The sequence below is a fragment of the Camarhynchus parvulus genome, chromosome 13 (genome assembly GCF_901933205.1).
Source record: "Camarhynchus parvulus chromosome 13, STF_HiC, whole genome shotgun sequence".
Lineage (NCBI taxonomy): Eukaryota > Metazoa > Chordata > Aves > Passeriformes > Thraupidae > Camarhynchus > Camarhynchus parvulus.
This window is the reverse complement of record NC_044583.1, coordinates 14,757,656-14,779,111: the sequence shown is the minus strand read 5'-3', so window position 1 is coordinate 14,779,111 and position 21,456 is coordinate 14,757,656. Positions and strand designations below refer to the sequence as shown.

Below are 21,456 nucleotides of genomic sequence, written 5' to 3'. Positions count from 1 at the left end.
TGCCGGGGCGGGGCGCGCGCGGCGGTGGCGGTGGCGGCGGCGGCCCCGCCATGGCCGTGTCGCCCTACGTGCAGGCCATGCAGGAGCTGTTCCGCGCCAACACGCGGAGCCGCGAGTTCCCGGCGCACGGCGCCAAGGTGCACTCGGTGGCCTGGAGCTGCTGCGGCCGCCGCCTCGCCTCCGGCTCCTTCGACAAGACCGCCAGCGTCTTCCTGCTCGAGAAGGACCGGCTGGTGAGAGATCCGCCGGCATCGGGCGGGCGGGGGCGGTGCGGGTCGGTACCGGGAGCCCTTGGGCGGTCCGGGCGCGGCTGCTTGGGCTGGGGTCCGGAAGCGGGAGAGTGTCCCGGTGGTCGGTGCCGGGCCTGGGGTGGGTACCCGGGGTGCACCGGAACAGGAGCATCGCCAGGGGCAGCGCAGGCCGGGTCTGCCGGCCGGGAACGGAGCTGGTGGTGCCCGGCGGGGTTCTCCATCCTGGCTGGCCGTGAGCGGGAGCGTGGCCGGGGCCCCTCCTGATCTGTCCCAGCAGGGATGCAGCGTGCTGGGATGCGGGCAGGAGCTGGAGCAGAGCTGGGCACAGCCTCACGTCGTCTGCCCGCTCCCTCCAGGTGAAGGAGAACAACTACCGCGGCCACGGGGACAGCGTGGATCAGCTCTGCTGGCACCCCAGCAACCCGGACCTGTTTGTCACAGCGTCAGGGGACAAAACCATCCGCATCTGGGACGTCCGCACCACCAAGTGCATCGCCACTGTCAACACCAAAGGTGAGTCCTGCCTTCCCAGGGCACCTTCCCAGCTGGGTCCCGGCAGGAGCTAAGCTGTGTGGGACCCATCCGCAGTGGCACAGAGCTTCTTTGCACCTTTCCTGTGGTTGTTTCTGGTTGGGACATCTCTGCTAACTGCTTTATATTTGTGTTGCACTCATCATGTGAGAGCTGATTTACTGTGGGCTCAGGACTGGTAGAACTGCTGAAATATGCTGCTGGCTGTTAAAATGTCATTTGTACTTGTCTCTGGAGTCAGTGGGCTGTGGGGCTGGACACTGGGGGAAAGCATGTTTATAGAGAACAGTGGTGGAAATGAAAGTTTGTGTGGACTCAGAAAAACAGTTTGAATTCATGTGATGCTTAACCCAAATACCATCTATGGTCTGTCCAGTTTTGAGTTGTTGGGGCTGGGAATGGCACTGTAAAATTGTGTAACAGCAACCTGCCATGTTCTTACCTTTATTCGAAGGTATTTTTGGCTTCTGCTTTTTCTGGATCTCAGAGATGACTGGATTCAGAGGAACTTTGGCATGACCTTGTGTGGTGATTGCTGTGGTCCCCATGAAATGGGCTGTGGCATGTTGTCTTCAAGCTGTACTTGTCACAAGTTTGGTTTTGCCGTATCGCTGCTGTGCAGAGTTTGTGTGTCAGACTGAAGAACTGGCAGTCTTTCCCAGCTGGGAATGGTTGGAGTGGAAGTGGGACCTGCTGCCTTTCTGTCCTTTCAGGTGAGAACATCAACATCTGCTGGAGCCCTGACGGGCAGACCATTGCCGTGGGGAACAAGGATGATGTGGTCACCTTCATTGATGCCAAGACACATCGCTCCAAAGCTGAGGAACAGTTCAAGTTTGAGGTGAACGAGATCTCCTGGAACAACGATAACAACATGTTCTTCCTCACCAATGGCAATGGCTGCATCAACATCCTCAGGCAGGTGCCCGTGGCTGCTGGGTGGCTGGGGTAGCTGCAGTCATTTGCAGGTGCCTTTGCTGCTTTTGGGAAACCTGAGCCCCCCATCCCAGCAATCCCCTGCCCTCTGGTGGGAATGAGCTTGCTTGGAGCTGAGGTTGCCACAGCTGTGGGCTGGGCTCAGCTCCCCAAAATGGTCCCTGATGCTTTGTCTCCTTCACTGGACACTCAGTGAGTCCTGCCTCGGCAGGGTTTGCTTCCAGCCCTGGTGTGCCTCATGCCTGCCCTGCTCCAGGAAATCCCTGTGCTTCTCTCACTGCTCCCTGCCCTCTCCCTTCACCTCCACAGCTACCCAGAGCTGAAACCCATCCAGTCCATCAATGCCCATCCTTCCAACTGCATCTGCATCAAGTTTGACCCCATGGGGAAGTACTTTGCCACAGGCAGTGCTGATGCACTGGTCAGCCTCTGGGATGTGGATGAGCTGGTGTGTGTGAGGTGCTTCTCCAGGTAGGCAGAGCTGTCCCAAATTGTTTTCCCCCTCTCTGGGGACTGGGGTGGCAGTGCCTCACTGTCTGCTCCCCTGGGTTGCTGCAGGCTTGACTGGCCCGTGCGGACGTTGAGCTTCAGCCATGATGGGAAGATGCTGGCCTCGGCATCAGAAGATCACTTCATTGACATTGCTGAGGTGGAGACAGGTAATGGTTTTATTTTGGAGAACAGCAAGGAGGGAATTGGCTGGAGAAGTGCTGGTGGAGCTGGGAGGACACAGGGAGAATCCGTCTGCTAAGGAAGAGCTTTCCTGTGCAGAGAATGCCATAAGGGGGAGCCTGTGCCTCAGAAGTCTGTGGCAGACATGCCTGTCATGTCTGTACCTTGTCACTGGGTGTCTACAAGGCGCTGGAGCCGCGTTTGTGCTGCCTCTCCCCTTTGCTGCGGGAAGCAGCAGGTGCTTGGCTCGGGGAGGTGAGCAGCAGAGGGGGCTGGAGGCTCTCCAGGCTGACGTGGCTCCTTTTCCATGCAGGAGAGAAGCTCTGGGAGGTGCAGTGTGAGTCCCCCACCTTCACAGTGGCCTGGCACCCGAAGAGGCCTCTGCTGGCCTTCGCCTGTGACGACAAAGATGGCAAATACGACAGCAGCAGGGAGGCTGGCACTGTCAAGCTCTTCGGGCTCCCCAACGACTCCTGATGAAGCTGCTGCACCCAGGGATGCAACACCTGCCTGCCCTCGAGGGTGGGAGCTTAGCACAGGTGGGGCAAGGAGCTGGCTCATCTCCTTGCCAGCCTGGCAGGTCTTTGACCTCGGGCTCAGCTCGCTGTGTCCTGTTCTTGGGAGCTTTATAAAAAGGCAGCTCTGTGCTGGGGAGAATGGGGGGATTCTGGCAGAGCCCCCCTCTGCTGCCTCCTCTCTGGGCCGTGGGGGGCTTGTTCCAAAGGCAAGTGGCCAAAGAAAATCAGTCACTGAAGGTGGCTGCTGAGGAGCCTCCCATGGGAGGTGCTCTGCTTTGACCAGGCTCCCCAGCAGTGATGAGATATGTGACTGTCCCCTTGTCCCCAAAAGCCTGGTAGCAAGGGCAGCTCTGGGAGCACAATCTGCCTCTCCCCCTCCCAGACATCCAATGTCCCTTCCCTGTGCTGGGGCAGTGAGGGGAGGGTGGGTGGGGGGATTTGAACTGGTAGATGTTTTCCCAACTGGGGCTTTTTAAAAATATTTGTGGTGTCTTTTTCTAATTTTGATAAATCCTCTTCCTTAAAGAAGGTGCCTGTGGCTATTTGAAGGGGAAAAAGGGGGGTGCTGAGCTGCTCTCCCTTCCCCTTCCTCCTTCCCTTGGCCATAGCAAGGCCCTGGCCGAGGGGTCTGTCGGGGATTGTCGCTCTTGTCCTCGCTGCCTGTCCTCGCTCTCGGTGTCCCCTGTCCTGCGCTGTCACCGCACCAGGGGGCGCTGCGTCCCCACGGTGGGGACAGGTGACAGCGGGGACACTGCTCAGATCGGGACATGGAGGACGCTGCGGGTTCCGTGCCACGGCCGCCAGCCCCGGGCACAGCCCTTCCCCTGCCCTGTGCCCAGTGCCCAGGGAGGGCTCTGGGGATTTCTGCCTGCACCGTGCCGGGTCACAGGGCACAGCCTGCCTGCAGTGGAGTCCTTGCCTGTGAGAGATCTGCCATTCTCTGCCCTTGTATTTCCTTCTGACAGAAGGTTTCCTGGGTGACTGCTCTGCCGATGCCGCCTGGGTAACAGCTGAGCTCTTTGCTGGTAAATGATGGCACATCAGTCAGAGCTGAGGCTGGCACCAGGCTGAAGCCTCCCGAGCTGTGCCAAGCCTGGGCACTGCCAGGGCTGCTGCCTTGGTGTGGGGGCATGAGGCGCACCGTGCCCACAGCCTCATGCTCCTCTCTTGGAGTGGTGGAATGCTGTGACCCATCAGAAACAGCCCTTGGACCCCTGGGTATCCCCAGTCATTCAGTGAGGGGAGTCCTGGAGTCAAGGGAAAGGGGGAGAAACCCTCATGCCATGTCTGTGGGACATCCCTTTTGTCTTGTCCCCAACCCCAGAAAGGAGAGATGCCTGTGGAGTAGGAAGGCAGCAGGAATGAGCAGGACTCTGGGAGCCACATGTGGCTGCTTCCTGCTCCTGTAGAGGCCTGGCTGGGGGCCAGCCCACCTGTGATGAGCTGCCACATTTCAACCCTGAGGTTGGTGGGGTGAGGGAGCTGACACGGGGACCCAGGAAAGCAACGGATGAGAAGAGGCCGGAGCAATGTACAAATCCCTTTATTTTATTAGATCGTCAAAGACTAGTTCGAGCAGGATGGTCACAGCATGTCTGTGGGGCCCCGAGCTGCCCGCCACTTCCCGGGAGGGCCCTGGTGAGCGGCCGGGGGCCGTGGCTGAGGAAGCACAGGGAGGGGGAGCACGGTGTGGCAAGAGACGGGCCGGGATGAGGGCGTGCCCCTGCCTCCCCCCGCTGGGGTGCAAGCAGCGGCTCCTGGGACATCCCGGGGCGCTTGCCCAGGGATCCCTTCCCAGGCCCGGGGACCCACGTGTCCAGCGTCAGGTGAGGGCAGCCGCGTACCCCCAGCCCGGGACTGGCCCGGCAGCCCTCGGCCCCGCGCTGGCGTTATTGCAGGGGACAGAGTGGGGGTCCCGCAGCACGGCGAGGGGCGCCGCGGGCGGCCCCCAGGGACAGTGGGGACGCGGGGGTGGGAGTCAGAGCAGCGGACACGAGGACGCATGGAGCGACGGGGCGCACCCTGGCACAGAGACACTAATGCGAGGACGGGGGCCAGCGGGGCCAAGACACGGACGAGCGAGCGGCGGGGACGGGGACGGGGCAGGGGGGCCCCTGCCCCGCGCGTGCCTTTGTACACGGTTGGCGGAGCGCGGCGCCCGCTGCTCCCGGTGCTGAAGTATTGCAGTCTAACTGATATGGCTTTAACTATGGGGCCAGAGATGCGGGGAGGGGGGTCCCCTCCAACCCCCCGATGCAGGAGCACACCGGGCAGCCCCGGGGGACCCCCGTGCCCGACGACCGGGGATGGGGGAGCTGCGGGCAGGGCGCCTGGCTTTGTGCTTTGGGCTTGGCCCAGGGCGGGAGGGGGCAGGGGGATGGCAGTGTTGGGGACGGGGGCAGGCGAGCAGAGGCCTCCTGGGGTCCCCTGGGAGAAGAGAAGGGGCAGGGCAGGGGGCACGAGGAGCCACCCCGGGGGGGCCGGTAGGGCCTGGGTGCCCCTAGCCTGCCGCGAGGTTACATCAGTGCATTTGGTCCCGGTTCGCCCTGTCCGGCCAGGGCTGCTCCCCTTTGGCGTGGTGGGGGGGGCCCTGCCTGGACGGGACGGGGCGGGCTTTTGGTCTGGTTGGGGGACAGGGCAGGAGGGGATGGGAGGGGGTGTGGGGACCCCCTCTCCGGGGCCAAGGGAACTGATGGAGGAGTTGTAGGAGAGAGGGCGCCCGTGCCCCAGCACCCTATGGCAGGGTTGACGGTGCTGTTACTTCTTGAACATATCCTGCAGTGGGCCGGGCAGGTACTTGAGGACGGTGTCCAGGATGCTCTCCTCCTCCTCCTCTTCCTCGTCCCCACAGCCTGCCGGGATCGCCTTCTTGGGGCGCGTCAGGCTGCCCTCACACGGCTGCTCCAGAGCAGCTTTCTCCTCTGCTTCCTTCTCCTCCTTCTTCTTCAGCCCGTACTGAGAGGACACAGGCTCTCAGCAGGGCAGGCAGTGGGCACTGCCTGCGCTGTGCCCCGCGCCCATCGCCACCGGCTTGGGCCACCCTCCTCCCGGCCGTGCCGGCTCCCTGTCCCAGCCCCAGCCCGGCTGCCACAGGCAGGGGCGGGCACAGGGGAGGTGTGTGCCCACCTTGTCACGGATCTGCTGCCGGACTTTCTCCCGCTCCGCTTCCATGCGGGCATGCTTGGCTTTCCGCTCCTCCTCCTGCTGGCGCAGGGCTTCCTGCCTCTCCTCCTCCTTCTTCTGCGCGTCGGGATCCTTCTCCTCCTCGCCCCCCAGCATCTTCCCCATGTCCTTGGTGGCTCCTGTGCATAATAAGGCCCTTGGTCGGTCCCCAAGGGTGCTGCAGCCTGGTCCTGCTGCCAAAGCCCCTGCAGCAGCAGGGAGGGCAAGGAGGTCCCTGGCAAGAAGGACCTGGGACATCCCCAGGGCCACTTGTGCTGAAGTGCAGGCTCGGGAGGCTGTGGGGATGGGGAGTACCACGAGCTGGCTGTTCTGCCCTAGTTCAGTGTCAGCTGGGGGAGATGCCAGCAGCTCCTTCTTCAGCACCCAGGGGACCTGCTGGGGAATCCCACTTAGTAGCAGAACAGCCAGGATTCCCCAGCCAGCCGCTGATGGCACTGGAGATGGGAAACCTGGAAGGCTCCAGCAGCAGCTCCCCACTGCTGGTGGCTCTCTGTGTGACTCTGTCCCCTTGCCACGTCCCTCCCACTGCAGTACTGGGGTGCTGGGCCAGCATTGCTCCCAGAGGGGGACCCTTGAGGGGAAACAGCTCCCACTCACCGCCCAGCGCTTGCTTCATGACGAAGTCCATGGTGCCGGTGTGTGCGTGTGGCTAGGCCAGTGCCCAGCGCTCATCCACCGCTCTCCGGGCTTGCTGACCTGGGCCACCTGTGCAGGCAGAGAAGGACAAGGTTGGGGATACCATGCTGAGGTTCCCTGCTGCTCAGGCTGAGGGATGGAATGATCTCTGGGGCTGTGCTTTGCACCCTCTGCATCCTCAGCCCAAATGCCTGCCAGGATGGGCAGAGGGAGGTTCTGGGGTCTGCAGGCAGAGAGTGACAGTGCCTGCTCCCCTCAGCCCCCTCCCTACATCCCTTCTGGCCTTGAGGACCTGTGGAGGCACCAAGGCAGGGACTCCAGAGGGATGTTCCCCCTCAGCACTGCCCTTGGTGTGGCACCAGGAGCCCTGGTGTGCTGCTTGGGGGCTGGTGGGATGGGGACCCACCACACCACCATGCACCGTGTGTCCCTGCTGTGCAGGAGGGGGTGACAGACCTTGTGTGGGGGTACCAGTGTGGCACAGCCGGACCCGGGGTGCTGTGTGTGCGTGTGTGTGTCTATGGCAGCACGAGTGCTCTGCAGAGGGATGGGGAAGAGGCTGTTGGCAGCTTGCAGCAGCACTTGGGGGCTGCAGGGGTTGCAGGCAGCAGCCTGTGACTGTGTGTGTGATCCATGCGGGTGCTGCAGGTGGGTGACACTGTGCAGGGGCACTGCCTGTGCAGGGCAGAGTGGGTGACACCATGCAGGGGCACTGCCTGGCGGGTGGGTGACACCGTGCAGGGTCACTGCCTGTGCAGGACAGAGTGGGTGCTGCGGGTGCGTGCGTGCGCTGTGTGTGAGCTCTGCGTGCGGGCTGTGTTTGCTCAAGAGGTGTGTTTGCGGGTGCCTGCAGGCTGTGTTTGCATGGGGGGTGTGTGCACACACGCGTGTGGGTAAGTTTGTGGGGCTGCAGGTTGCGTGTGCCCCCGTGGTGTGCGGGTTTGCAGCCTGTTTGCCAGCTCGGAGCGCGTGCGTGCGCGAGTTTTGGGGTCTGCGGGCTCTGCGGATGTGTGTGCACGCAGGGCTGCGGGCTGTGCCTGCCTGCTGGGTGTTTGTGCTGCGGGTGTGCGTGAGTTTGCACGCTCGGGGGGTGCTGCAGGCTGTGTGAGTGTGAGTGTGGGGGGGTTGTGTGTGCAGGTCCGTGGGTTTGCAGGCTGCACGGGGGGCTGAGCACAAATTTGCAGACTGTGTCGCGTGTGTGTACGTGTGGGGGTGTTGCAGGCTGCTTGTGTGCTGTGTGTGCGTGTGTGTGCATGCGGGGGATTACAGGCAGAGGGTGTGTGGGGGGGTGCCCGTGCTCCCCACGTGCCCCGTGTGAGTGGGGTGCTGCAGGCTGTGCTCGGAGCCTGGGGGTGCAGTTTGCAGCGTGTGTGTGTGTGTGTGTGTGTGTACGTGCCCGGTGGGTGCTGCAGCCCAGCGGGTACCCCCACCCCGGCTCCCCGGAACCCCCTGGGACTGGGGGGGCTGCACGAGCTGTGACCCCGAGAAGTTTGCTGCTGACAGCCCCGGGGCACCCCGCGACAATTTGGGGGGGCTCCTCCGGGCAGTACTATGCTGAGCCCTGGGACTGCAGCGGGGGCCTGGGGGGGCACCGGGGACGGGGGAACACCGGAGAGCACAGGGACACCGGGACCGTGGGCAAGGATCACGGGGAGCACCGGAGCACTGGGGTCGCGCGGCGGGGGGGCTCGTAGCGATAGCGGGGTACGTGGGGGACATCGGGAGGTGCACGGGCGACGCAGGGCGAACACAGCAAACGGGGGGAACACCGGCAGGCACCGGGATACCGGGGCTGCAGAGACGCAGGAGACACGGGGGGGCGCCGGGAAGGCGGGGGACAGCGGGGACACGGGACGTAGCGGACGCCCGGCATGCGGGGGACACCGGGACCGCAGCGGGGTGCGGGACGCGGGGGGCGCGCCGCCGTGGGGAGGGGGGGGAAGGTGGGGCGCAGGCACAAGGACGACGAGGGGGGAACCCGGGTCGGGGAACGCGCACCGGGGGCGCAGGGGACACCGGGGAGGAGGGGGAACGCGGGGACACGGGGAAGGCGGGAACCGCGCGGGGGGCGAGGGTCGCGCAGGGGACGCGGTGCCGCGGGGACCCCTCTCCCCCCCAGCCCATCCCGGGGTCTGCGGCGCGGGGCCCCGCCCGCCGCCCGGGGCCGCCCGGTGCCGCAGCGGCGGCGCTGTCCCTTCAGCACCGGCACTCACCGGCTCCGCCGCCGCTCGCCGCTGCCGCCGCTCCGCCCCGCCCCGCCCCGCCGCGGCCCGGCCCCTCCCGCCCCCGGCGGCACGCGTGGGCCCGCCCGGAGCGACACCCCCCGGCACCGCGCGGACCGGCCCCCGCGGGGTCCGCGGCGGGGTGCGGGACCCCGCCCGGGAAACGCCGCACGCCCCCCGGGAAACGTCCCGGGGAGCCCCGCGCCGCTCACCAGGACGGGGCCCCTCGGACAGGGCAGCGCCTCCAGCGCGGGGTTAATGATTCACCGCCGCGGCAATTAACGGGGAAACGAGGCTTTCATCAGCCCGAGGTGCCCCCGGTCCCGCACCCCCCGGCTCCCTCACTCGACCCCCCGACCCGCACCTCCCCGGCCTCCTCTGCAGCGATGCGGGGCGGCTGCGGGAGTTTAATTAAAGTCCCTGATAAATCATATCACCCTCCCTCCCCCTTCCGCCAAGAGCTGCTGCTCGGGGGCCCAAGCTTTGGATTTTTGGTGCTGCTCCCCCCGCGGGGCTCCCAGGGCAGGTTTGGGGAGCTCAGGGAGGGGATGCCAGAGGGGGTCTATGGTATATTAATCCCACGGAGCTCAGAACCCCCTTCAGCAAAGGGTTCGTGGGTAGGAAATGGGGTGCACCACCGTGCCTGGCCTCCCTGCACCTGCCCGAAGGCAGATGGGCTCCTGCAGCCCCTCCTGTGTTCCTCCTCTGCAGTGCGGGACAGGGCTCCCCACCCCTGTCCCGATGCACAGGGACGCTGTGTGCTCCTCAGAGCGGCAGCCGGTGCCTCCTCATTAATCCAGCCCCGGATTCTTAGAGATGAGCCCTGTGCGAACCACATCAGTGGCACTTGGAGCCGAGCTTTGGGATAGCCGGTGTTTGATAGTGAGCAGCCTGGACCAGCAGCCTGCAGGGGCCCAGAAAGGCACTGCAGAGGGTCGGGGTGTGGGATCCATTCAGGGATGGCCCCCTCTAAACGTGGGAGGCTGCAGGGAGCTGGGACAGGCTGCAGCTGCCCCCACAGGCCCCTTGGGGTGGGCTGCAGAGATGCTGCTGGGGCTGCTGTGGGAAGGCTGGGGGCGATGCAGGATGTGGGGCAGGAGTGGGGGGACATCTCACAGCCAGGGGGGACAAAACTGGCTCGCAAGTGCCACCTCCAGAGAGATGCACCGGCAGATCTGTGCGTGCACAGCCGCTGCCAGCTCCTGCCTCAGCGCACGGCCGCTGCCACGGACAACTCTCAGCACAGGGACAGCACATCAGGGACTTGTCCCTCTTGTTCACCCGCTCTCACTGCTCCCAAAAACAACCCCTGGCACAACCCATCTCCAGCAGCCCCGAGCCCTCAGCCTGGCACTGACCAACAACTCCTTTTTCCACCTCCAAGGTAAAAAACCCTCCTGCCCAAGTGCCCAGCCCCGCTCTGCCTGCTGGCAGCTGGTGGGACGGGCACGTGGGCGGCAAGACAGGCCCGTGCTTGGCCCGTCCGTCTGTCCGTCCGTCCGTCCGTCCTGCGGCAGCCCTGCTCCGGGCGTTGACGTCAGCGCTCCCGGCAGCCGGGCGGTGGGCGGGCGGCACCGCTCCTATTGTATTAAAAATAATGCAGCGGAGCACAAATTCATTACAGATAAGTGTGACAGCCAGGAGGAATTAACGAGCCCGTCTCTCAGCGCCTGACAAACGCCTCCTTTTGTTCCTGGGATGGGTCCTTGAGTCTTTCAATCTTTGGAGATGCCTCGGCTCATTAAGCACAGCCTCCCCCAGTAGATCCCAGTGTGCCAGAGAGGACTGCTCCCAGTATCAGATGAGGCCAAACTGGCAGGGACATCCCTTGTGCAAGTGCCCAGTGCTAAATCGGGCTTGCCTTTCTTGGGAGTCAGTGGCCTGGAGCACTGTCCCCAGGCACTGTCCCCAGGCACTGTCCCCAGGCACTGTCCCCAGCACTGTCCCCAGGCACTGTCCCCAGGCACTGTCCCCACGTGGGTTTGGGCGGCCCGGGGAGGTGGGCGAGGCAGCCCCCGTCCCTTCTGCTGCAGGAAGCACGACGCTCGTGTGAGCTGAGGCCACCCACCCCAGCACTCCAGCTGCCAGTGCTGGCAGTGCCACCACAGCTGCTGGGCTGGGGGGCACCCAGCTCTGCCCTGCTGGCCAGGATCCCATGGGAAGAGCAGCCCTGGGCATTGCCTCCTGTCCTGCACAGCCCTGCTGTGGGACAGAGGTGGATCCAGGGGAGCCCCGCAGTCCCAGAGCTGAGCTGGTGTTTGGGGGATGCTCCTGGGGCTCGTGCCCAGTGTGGGCACTCCTTTAGGCCCAGCTGTTCCTTGGCATCATCCTGGGCAGTGTCACCTGCTGGGTGCCTGCCTGGAGCTCTGGGGGAGGCAGGAAGGGGAGGGAAGTGGAGAGGTGTGAGGGGCTGGGTAGCAGCACCGTAGCCAAATGGGGGAGGAAGCTCTGAGCGCCACCAAACCCTGCAAACGCCTCTGTGGAGTCAGCACAGGTGCCAGGGCCCCAGCAGCGCCATGCTCCCCTCCAAGCTGGCACCCAGGGAGGGGATGGGGCTGGCTGGTGCCACCACATCGACCGCAGCATCCGCTGTCAGCAATGCCTGAGTGGCACCTGCCTGCTGGCATCGTCCCCATTGTCCCCTGACAGCCAGACAGGGACCCTGCAAGGTCACAGCCTCTGTGGGCCCTTTCAAAGCCCCCAGGCAGAAGGAATAGCTGCACCCATCCCCGCAGCACTGCCAGCCCAGCCTGCTGTCACCCATTAGCCCAGGGCAGTTATTTCACTTATCCGCCCCCCAACATCTTTGCAGAAAATAATTATTGGTCCTTCTCATTGCACCGAGGGATTAAAAGTGGTTAACTCCATTTCCAAAGGCTTTGTTATGTTGGTTTTCCCTCAGCTGCTGCACAAGGCGATTTCCACAGTGCCACTTAGGCAGGTTTTATCAGGTTGTCTTCTGGAGGTAATTGGGTTTTTCAGGAGCCTGTTTAAAATTCGTAACCCAGCCTCTTAAACAAAACAAAAACAGCAGCGGGGAGAAGAGGAAGAGGCAGCACGAAACATGCAGCAGCTGCAGCCTCTGAAGAGCAGCTCTGGTCCCTTGGGGCTGGCGCCCGGCGGGGACAGGGACAGGGACAGGGACAGGCACCAGCCGTGCTCTGGGGTCAGTCTGGAGACAACAGCCCCTCCAGCTCAGCGGCTGAGCACGGACTGCTGGGGACAGCGGGGACCTGGCGTCACTGCCTCATGCTGTGCTCAGGGCAAGGAGACTCTGTGGGGCTCAGAGCCACCCATGTCCAGACCCTGAGGATGCTGGGGCCACCACTCTGTCCCTGCAGCAAGTCACAGACCCCCCAGCACCCCCTCAGCCCTTATCACACCCATGTCAGACACGGGCTGTGAGTGTGCTCTGTTTGCTCAGCACTCACCAGGAGCCCTGGGGCTTGGGGAGGGAGGTGGGCTCATGCCACAGCCTGATCCCCGCTCCACCATGAAGCTCCAGCTGTGGCAGGGCCCCCTGAGCTCACCAGAGAGGGACAGAGCAAAGGGGCAAAACCCACCCTTATGGGGTAACTTCTGCCAGCCCCAAGCCCTGGGGCTCTCCCTGGCTCTGGGCTTTGCTGGCTGGTTTGGGGGGGATCCTGCTGCCCACCCTGTGCACCCCTGCAGCCAGAGGGGCTCTGGGCTGACACTGCGGCTGTTGCTGCATCCCCTGCATCACACCCTCTGCATTACTGCCCACCTGCATTGCTGCCACAGCCCTGTCACTGTCACTTTCTCCCGGCTGGACAAGGGGTGCAGGGGGCACCCCCAGCCCATCCCTGCCCCTCTCGGGGTGCAGCGTGCTTTGGGGAGCACTGGGTGCCAGGGAGCTGCCAGAGCAGCGGGGCTGGATCACGGGGCTGCTCCTCGCTGCGCCCGGGGCCATGCACAGCAGCGGCTGTGAGCTCACCCTGCGCGGCCCCATCACGAACCCGCTCGTCCCAGCCCTGCCTGCGGGGCCGCGGAGGCTGCGGCTGGCCCAGGGATGGGGAGAGGAGAGCACCGAGCCTGTAATTCCAGCTGTTCCCAGCATGGCAGTGTCCCAGGAGGGTACCAGAGAGAGAGGGATGCTCCCGGGGCTGCTCAGCCCTCCAGAGCTCCCCAAAATTGCCATCTACACCCACATCTGTGTCACACAGCGATGCAGGGGCTGAATCTCCCAGCGAGACCTCCCAAGGGGACAGGGACTCAGCTCCAGCCTCCAGCTCAGACATCTCCAGAGTGGCTGGGCTGTCAGCCATGGTGTGACTGAGCACCTTGGCTTCGCCACCACTGCTCTGTGCCCCCTGCTCACCCAGCCCCGGTCTCAGAGCCACCCAGAGCCCCAAGGAGTCCACATGAGCACTGGGGCACACCAGGATGGATCTGTGAGTGCCAGGGGTCCCTGCTGGGATGGACCTGGGAGTGCCAGGGGTCCCTGCTGGGATGGACTTCGCCACTGGAGTGCTGCAGTGGTGACTCCTCATCCCTGCACTCCCGACTCCCTGCGTGTGTCCGGTGTCTCTGTGCTGTGCATTGTTAAACAGAGGCACTGCAGCCCCTCGCTGTTTATCCTGCTGTGGCTGCTGGGGACAGGCCCTGGTGGCTCTCTGCAGGCTCAGCTGCCACATTAAGGCTCACTGCAGGTCTGGCCAGCTCCCCAAACAGGTTTATGACCCCTGGCCTTACTCACCTGGCCGCTTCCAACCCCCTATCCATATAGGATGGCTCCCACCTCCCAGGAACAGACACTGTGCTCACCTTGGTGCCGTCCCCCAGGCTGTGCTGCCCTGCCCACGCAGCAGGGACAGCATTTCCACCCCCATGGCCTCTCCAAGGGCACGCTGGCGCCGAGTGCACCCCATCAATATTTATGGCAGGCACGCACACCCGCAGCTCTGCAGGGCCGGTGCGGAGCCGGGCTGGGCACAGCACACCAGGCTCTGCTTGGGCAGCAGAGAAAAACCTCCTGAGCCCCTGTGCTGCCTGTCCAGCCCCTCACCCTGTGCACACATGGATTTTCATCCTTGCCACACTGACAGGGCCCGTGCAGACACCACAGACTGAGGTGGTCAGGACTGTGTGGGTAGTGGATGCACAGGGATCATCTACTGGCTCTGTGTCAGCATGGGATTTGGACACCCACTCCCCACAGAAAGACTCAAAGTGGTTATACCCACCCTCATTTCACTGGCAGGAAAAAGACACGAAGGACAAGGGCATGATTGGCTCAAGGCTGGGCATCCAGGTCAGAGCAGAGCAATGGCAGCTCCCACCTGTCCCCTCTCCAGCCAAAACACCCTAAAAATGAGACCCTTGGCACTGCTCCCCTGAGGTTCAGCCTCATGCTGATAGAGCATTGCTTTTACAAAGATCCTGTGAGCTCTTTGGGGCACCCGAGGACAAAGACTGGGGTGCTTTAACCCCTCTCTGTACCAGCAGTGCTGGGGAGTGGGAGGAAGCGAGGAGCAGGGATGCTTGGCCCAAACTCCCAGCCTGGCTCTGGGAGAGCACCTGCTCTGTGGGTGAAGGGCTCATTGTATCCTGTGAGAGGGGGGATTTGGGAGCCCTGAATGCCCCATGGCCTGGGCAACAGAGCTGGATGGGGGGGTGACACCAGGGGCACCCTGCTGGCAGCAGATGGCTGCATGGTGGGGGCTCCATGGCAGCCTGGGGGGGACATCTGGGTGCCTGGGCTCAGGCCAAGCTGCAGCTTGGTGGGAGCAGCAGGATGAGCCTGAGCTGCCCTGGCTGGGGAGGTGGGGAGGGGACCCCAGGAGCAGCTGGGCTGGGTGTGGGGCTTGCTGCCCACCCAGCTGCCTGTGCAGGGGGCTTCTGCTGTGGACAGGCACCGTGATGCTCCAAGAGCTGCTGGGGCTTGGGCCAGAAAATTCATTCTTGGCTGCTTTCAGAGGGGTTTGGCTCATAACTTTCCCATCTGGGGGCTTTCAAATGAAAAAAAAAAAAAAAAAAAGAAAAAGAAAAAGAAGAAGAGCAAAAAACTCCTGGCCCTGTGCCACCTCCACAGTCACCATCACTTGCCATGGTCTCCAGGTGGGACCGTGCCCAGCATCTGCTGAGATCCTGAGCTGGTCCTCACTCCCCTGGCCTCTGCCTGCTCCTGAGCTGCTTCAGGTGCCTCTTGCCTGCATCAGAGTGTCACCAAGGTGAGACCCCCCCATCCTGGGTGACCTGACTGGCTCCACTGAGGCAGCCCCAGGTGGTGCCTCTGAGCCTCCCCATCCATCCCATGACTCTGCTGTGCCCCCCACACCACGGGGAGTGAAATAGTGAAATGGCCCCCCAGCCCCCCAAGAGCCACAGCGCTGCCTACCTTGGTGTGTGCAGCACCAGGAGCCTGCTGCTTCAGCACCTAATGCAGGGGACAAGGACCTCGTGGGGGTGGCTGTGCATCGCAGGGAGAGCAGGGCCTGCAGAGACACCAACAGCGACAGCATGAGGGCCTTGGAGGGGCCACAGCACCAGGGGGGACAGACAAAGGGGAACCCCTTGATGGGGGACAGACAGAGCACTGCTTGCTGCCCTCTCCTCCACCTGGCTGGCTCTGTGTGCTCCCTGCATCCCCATCTCCAAGGATGGGCTCTGCTGCCCAGAGCCACCATGTCCCTGCAGGTGGGAGCCCATCAGGGTGTGCAGAGGGTGACAGGCTGCAGGAGGTGGCAGCTCCTCCTCTCCTGGATCAGGGGCACCCGCTCTGCTGCTGGCAGAGGGCTCCTGGCCATCTCTGCAGGTACCCGGCAGTTCGGATGCCTTCATTAAAAATTTAGAGGGCTCTCAACTCCTTAAAGGTTTTAAAATTTCACATTGACTCTGCCTTCCTTAGCTTGCACATGATGAATTTCTTCTTTGGAGAACATAATGGCAAGTTAAAACAAGCCACCAGACAAAAATCTTTGCTCAGACTCAGCAACTGGAAGAAGTCTGATGGGGCTTTGGGCTCCCCCCTCCTGCTGGACCTCAGGAAACTTCTGTCTGGGGATCTCATCCCTTCCTCAAATGCCCTTGAAATCCCCCTGTGATGCTTGGGGAGATGCAGGGGGATGCTGGCATGGGCAGGGGCTGTGCAGGGACCTGGGTGCCAGTTCTGGGTGCCACGCTGGCAGTTCCTGGGCTGGGCTGTCCCTGTGGTGTGGCTCCTGTCACTGCGACGTGTCATGAGCGCGATTTCTCCTCTGCACTGGAGGAGCAGGTTCCTGGGGAAGTTACAAATTCATCCTGACTTCAAGCAAAGGCTTCTCCTCCACCCTGGGGAAGGAGGGAGGCTTTGGCAAATTGGAGATAAATCCATGACCCAGGGGAGGCAGGGGAAACCCAGGCAAACACCGACGCTGTGGAGGAGCAGGGGCTGCCATGGCTGGATGGAGCCTGCATTTTGAAAAGCTTTACAGAGCGATTCCTCATCCCAGCCCTGGGAGCAGGAGGCACTGACAGCCCCTGGGAACAGGGCTTGGGGAGGCTGGCTGTGGAAAGAGGCCAAGGGTCCCCAGCGGAAGCTCAAGGAGACCCCAGAACGGTGCCTGGTGCCCTGGGAATTGCAGTGCAGAGAGCTCAGCCTGCAAAGGGCTCAGCAGCAGCGTGAAGGTGACCTTTGCTGGGGACAACCACTGCCTCCTTTGGGAGGTGGGAAGGCTCTGGAGCAGGGTGAGATGGGCTGCAGAGCTGCAGGGATGCGCTCCTGGGGGTGTCTGGTTTCCAGACAGCGCCGTGCCAAGGACACAGCTGGGCTGGGAGAGGCAGCTTGGCTATGCTGCCATGGCCTGGGGTGCACATCAGCAGATATTTGTCTGCTGAAACCCCAGAGGGTGGGAAGAGCAGGAACACCCTGCCCAGGCACCTGAGAGAAAGCAGAGAGTCCTGAGGGGTGCTGCTCTCATCCCTGCAGGTGCTGCTCTCATCCCTGCAGGGTATTTTTTATTTCAGCCAGACCAAAGAGGTTTTTTTATCTCCTTTGCAATAGGCAGAGCCTGGCAGTATCATGAAGATGCATCTCACCTGGACAGCTGCACCAGCTCAGTCTGTCTGTCTGTCTGTCTGTCCAGACACCAAGCACAGCCACAGCAGAGGACAGGAACAGCAGAGCAGGGTGATGGTGCCAGAACAGCCCCAGCTCCAGGGACAGCAGGGCCCCCAGGTGCTGGCAGGGATGTTCTCATCCAGTCTGGACACAAGACACAGTATCCAGGGAAAACTGAATGCTCGAGATGAGACATCAGTGAGTCCACAGCTCTTCTGCTTTGGCACATCCAGCCCTCAGCACCCTGCCTGAGCAGCTGAGCTTGTCCAAGTGTCTGAGAGGAGGGGAGGCTGGGGAAGGAGGAGGGTGAGCACTGAGGTGCACGGGCTGAGAAACTCAGGCACATCTCAAAGCCCTTCCCCTGCCCAAGGGAGATGCTCCTGGGGCCTGCCTTGGGTCTGGCACCAGTTTCCAGTCTGGGCAGCAGGTGAGAAGGAGGGCTCAGAGTCACAGTGTCTGGGGCCAGCCTGTGCTGGCAGTGTGCTGTCCTGGCTCTCATGCAGGGTGCAGAGGACTCAGGGTGCCATGCCACAGTGGGCAGCCCCCAGAGGCATTGCCCAGGTGAGGTCTGTACCTGAGCTGACCTGCCTTGCCTTTGAAAGGCAAAGATCCTCAGCCTCAAGCATCTCAATTGCTCTGGCACAATTCCTCTCCCCTCAGCCTGGGGCAGGTCTGGGTTGCACCACTGTGGGGCTCTGGGATTTGACTGAGATGATTTCAATGTTTCTGAGTGTCACAGAGGGGCTGGTGACACCAGCTAGGGACGGATGGTCCTGCTGCTCTGGCTGTGTGCAGGAGGAGCAGGGTGGTGCAGAACAGCACGGCAAAGGTGGCAGAGGCTCCTGGCCAGGCACAGCCTGCAGAGCCCACAGCTGGACAAGGCAGCTGGAGGGGTCTCTGCAGGCAGGGAGGCTCGGGGGGAGCAGGAGAGGCAGAGGGTAAAGCTCCTGGGATGAGCAGAGGGCGCTCAGGCGAGAGCAGGAGCAGGAGCACGGCTTGTTTACCCTGGCTGAGCAGGCCTGATTGCTCTCTATAAATACACCCAGAGAATAAACACCAGGGAGGGAGAGGGAGCATTTAAACTCCAGGATGATGCTGGCATAAGAACAAATGGGAAGGCCTGGCCAGGAACACAGAGGCTGTGGGTGAGAGCAGAGATCCTCTGGACACGGGGAAGATCCTCTGGGTCCAGCCCTGGCTGCTGGGGAAGCGTGTGATGCCCAAGGGCCTGGGCTCGGTGCCATGCAGCTCAGTGACCACGCTCTCCTGCCATGCCAGAGCTCCAGGCCACAGGGGTAGGAATGGAGATGTGCCACACTGCCAGTGATCACCACCTCTTCCCCAGAGGGGTTTTCCACAGGGACTTCTCATCTCCAGAGCAGAAACCAGGCTGGGCAACTCAGCACAGCTCCCTTGGTATGGGCCTGGTGGGCTTTGCCTGGCAGCAGCCCCTGCAGAAACCCAGGGAAGAGCCCAGGTGTGAACCACAATCATCCTCCAGGGCAGTGAGGTGTCCTGAGCTCTGTCTGCTCGGGGTCATTTCAATACTAATGTCATCAAGCAAGGCAATCGAAGAAACAAACACTCGGCCCACAGCCAAGTGAGACTTTGAGACATTTTTCTGTGCCAGTTTGTCTCAGCTGAGCCATCTCCAGTTTCCCCAGGAGGGTGAGGGTCAGACACTGTGAGCAGTGCTATTGGATGGGGACTGAGCTCCTTTGTTTCCATGCAGGAGCCTGACCTGGCAATCCTTGGGGGTCCTGCAGCCTCTGAGGCACAAGGGCAGGTTTGGCAGGGAGGGCAACTCTCTGAATGTCCAGCCCCTCCTTCCTCATCCTCAATTTCCAAACCCAGCCCCTCAGCTTGACTCAAATCACTCCGGTTCCTTCACCAGCCCTGGCCAGCAGCTGGTGGAGCCTGAGCAGGGAGCCTGGCAGGTGGCAGGGAGAAGCCCTGAGCCCTGATCTGAGCGACGGTGCCAGCCCTGCCTCTGTGCTCTGACTCACTGCACTGCCAGCCTCGGGCAGCGGCTGCCCGGTCACGCCGGTGCCATGCGGGTGGCACTGCCACCGCGTGCTGCCAAGGCCTGGATCACAGCAGCCACCTGCCCCTGTGCTGCACCGTGGCGCTGGGGACACGGCGGGGACAGGGGCTGGGCTGGGGGGCTCAGGAGGTGCCGTGTGGGGACAGCGCAGAGGGGAGAGGGGTCGAACCTCTGGGGACTGGGAACGGTGAGGCTGGGACGCTCCACGAGTGGTTGGACTGAGCCGTGGATGGAGAGCGGGGTGCAGGAGGGAGCCCCTGATGGGGAGGCACGGCTGGAGCCCGCAGGTACCGAGATGCCCACGGCAGAAAGGTGCACGGAGACCCCGGCTGCGGGCAGGGGGTGACGGCGGGATCAGGTCGCATCCTCTGCCTGCCCTCAGCCCCGCTCTGCGGAGCCCCGGCAGGGCATGGCCGGGCACGGAGGGGCATCCAAAGCCCGGTGCGGGGGTGACAGCCCATCTCCTGCCATGCCCTGCACAGCGGCGTGTCCCCCCTCCCCAGAGCTGCGGGTGGGCAGCCGGGGGGCGCCGCTCAGCTCTGCCTGGCTCCCCGCACCCCGCATCACCTGCATCCTCCCCGCATCCCGCCCCGCATGCCGCATCCCGCCGCTCCGCGGCCGCCGCCCCGTTATATAAGCCGGCGGCCCCGGGAGGCTCGGCGGGCCGATCCCCGCGCCCGTGCCCGCCCCCCCGGGCTCTGCGGCACGGCACGGCCCGGCACGGCCCGGTCCCGCACCCACCTGGCTGGCTCGGCGCGGCTCCGGTGCGCCCCGTCCGCCCCCGGCGCGGAGAAGGAGCCGCCGCCGGAAGGGGAGGCGGGAGCCGTAGCGGTACAGGGGGGGCCCGGTGCTGGCTCCCCCTCCGCCGCACGGCCTCCCGGGCGGGGCCGCCTCCGTGCCCGCCTCCGGACCGCCCCGCGCCCCGGGCGGCAGCCCCCGGCCCGGCCTTCCGCCCCGGTACAGGGCGGGTTCCCGCGGTACCCGGTAATTGCTCCTCCGGTACCGAAATGCCCTCACCCCGCTATTCAACCATCCGCCCCCTGCAACCCGGCTGTGCCCCCCTCACCCCGCATCACCCCCGGTACCAAGCGTCCCTCCCGGTACCGCCTGTGCCTCCGGTGCCATGACAGCCACCCCCGGTGCGTGGCCGTGTCTCCCAGTACCCCATTGATGGCCACCCGTTTCTCCAGTGCCCAGCAATTCCCCCCACTCCCCGGCCATCCCTCTGGACCCCCTGGACCTGCCAGTTCCTCCCCATCCAGCAATTCTTTCTAATATTTGCTGTCTCCCCACAGGCCCTGGTGCTTCTCTGCCCCCCTGAGTTGGTGATTCCTCCCCCGTGGCACTGCCAAGGCCTCCAGAGGAGCAAGGGTCTCTAGACAGGGCACCCCTGGGTGTCTCAGGTGCCAGCAGTGCTCCCCAGATCAGAGCCCTGCTGCACAAAGCCCTTGCCCAGGTTCTCTCACAGGTTGTCCTGAGGATGGGGGTGGTGAAGAGCCATGAACCTGCTGGAGGCGGCAGGCCTCACAGAAAAGCCAGGGGGGAGCAGAGGAGGTGGAGAGGCTGGAGCCGGGGCTGCTCTGGGAGCTGCAGAGCTCTGGGATGGGGACATGGCCAGGCTGGCCACGTGCTGCTCATGGGGTGGGGAACCGCAGAAGGAGGGAGTGTGAGAAGAGCAAGAACTTGTCCACAGAGGCTTTAAGAAGACAAAACTCTGGTTCAGGGATTGGTGCAGAGCATGCTCAAGAGGACTTCAAGATCCCCATTGGCTTGAGGGGCTGGAGCTCATCCTCCCCCTGCCCAGTCCCTGTCCACAGGCTACTGCCTTGTGTTCCTGGCAGGCAATATTGCAACTGAGGCCCTTCTCCCCCTAGGTTTTGTTTTGGGTTTGTGGATGCTCAGAACAGCTCCCACCAAGCCCTGGAGATGCTCTGGGGTTGGTGCTTTCTGGGGTGGGCTCCTTGCATTGCAACTTGTCTTTGCAATCTGCGTGGCCATTGTGATCTCTGATCGCTCTCTGAACAGGGGGCTCCTGTCTCTCCCTCCTGAAAAGCGGGGGCAAGACAGCTGTGCCTTGATGCCCCAGGAGAGCTCAGCACCACGGCCCCAGGGGAGTTTGCTGCTCCCGTTTCCCACCCTGGGGCATCCCTCCTCCTCCACCAGGCATCCCGGCAGGGTCAGACTCGGGTCGCCGGGAGCCACCTCCGGTTGTGCTCCCGCCGTGCTGCTCATCACATCACGCAGCAGCCACTGCACCACTCCTTCCTGCAGGGCTGCTGCGGGATGGAGAGGCTGATGAATAAATCAATCCCCCTCGGTGCTGAGGCTGCAAAACTTGGATGCGAGCAGAGGAGCCGGGGCTGGCGGCCGGGGTGGCACCGCTTGTGAATTCCCCCCGTGCAGC

At 63.3% G+C, this 21,456-nt stretch overlaps 2 protein-coding genes across 4 annotated transcripts; one reads left to right on the top strand and one right to left on the bottom strand.

Moving 5' to 3' along the window:
- Window positions 1-10: 10 nt before the first annotated feature.
- Window positions 11-3,433, top strand: THOC3 (THO complex 3). The gene is made up of 6 exons (XM_030957320.1): window positions 11-233; window positions 608-764; window positions 1,496-1,700; window positions 2,028-2,189; window positions 2,277-2,377; window positions 2,704-3,433. Exons 1-6 carry the CDS (start codon window positions 51-53, stop codon window positions 2,865-2,867), a joined length of 972 nt encoding a protein of 323 aa, XP_030813180.1. The 5' UTR covers window positions 11-50; the 3' UTR covers window positions 2,868-3,433.
- Window positions 3,434-4,435: 1,002 nt separating this feature from the next.
- On the bottom strand, window positions 4,436-19,931 carry CPLX2 (complexin 2). Of its 3 annotated transcripts, none has more exons than XM_030957364.1 (5): window positions 19,794-19,931; window positions 15,308-15,404; window positions 6,689-6,796; window positions 6,035-6,210; window positions 4,436-5,863 (listed from the first exon to the last, which is right to left on the bottom strand). In XM_030957364.1, exons 3-5 carry the CDS (start codon window positions 6,717-6,719, stop codon window positions 5,666-5,668), a joined length of 405 nt encoding a protein of 134 aa, XP_030813224.1. In that variant the 5' UTR covers window positions 6,720-6,796; window positions 15,308-15,404; window positions 19,794-19,931; the 3' UTR covers window positions 4,436-5,665. The 3 variants fall into 3 exon arrangements, with proteins under 3 accessions (XP_030813224.1, XP_030813225.1, XP_030813226.1); XM_030957365.1 differs by lacking the exon at window positions 19,794-19,931 and adding an exon at window positions 15,529-15,539; XM_030957366.1 differs by lacking the exons at window positions 15,308-15,404; window positions 19,794-19,931 and adding an exon at window positions 8,941-8,971.
- Window positions 19,932-21,456: the final 1,525 nt, after the last annotated feature.

What these genes read in the sequence shown, in the direction of transcription:
- CPLX2 (XM_030957364.1), bottom strand. Translation starts at nt 6,719, where the DNA reads ATGGACTTCGTCATGAAGCAAGCGCTGGGCG. An exon ending in CATGAAGCAAGCGCTGGGCG is followed by an intron (nt 6,211 to 6,688) that starts GTGAGTGGGAGC and finishes TATTATGCACAG; the next exon opens with GAGCCACCAAGGACATGGGG. An exon ending in GGCAGCAGATCCGTGACAAG is followed by an intron (nt 5,864 to 6,034) that starts GTGGGCACACAC and finishes GTGTCCTCTCAG; the next exon opens with TACGGGCTGAAGAAGAAGGA.
- THOC3 (XM_030957320.1), top strand. Translation starts at nt 51, where the DNA reads ATGGCCGTGTCGCCCTACGTGCAGGCCATGCAGGAGCTGTTCCGCGCC. An exon ending in TGCTCGAGAAGGACCGGCTG is followed by an intron (nt 234 to 607) that starts GTGAGAGATCCG and finishes CGCTCCCTCCAG; the next exon opens with GTGAAGGAGAACAACTACCG. An exon ending in TGTGTGAGGTGCTTCTCCAG is followed by an intron (nt 2,190 to 2,276) that starts GTAGGCAGAGCT and finishes GGGTTGCTGCAG; the next exon opens with GCTTGACTGGCCCGTGCGGA.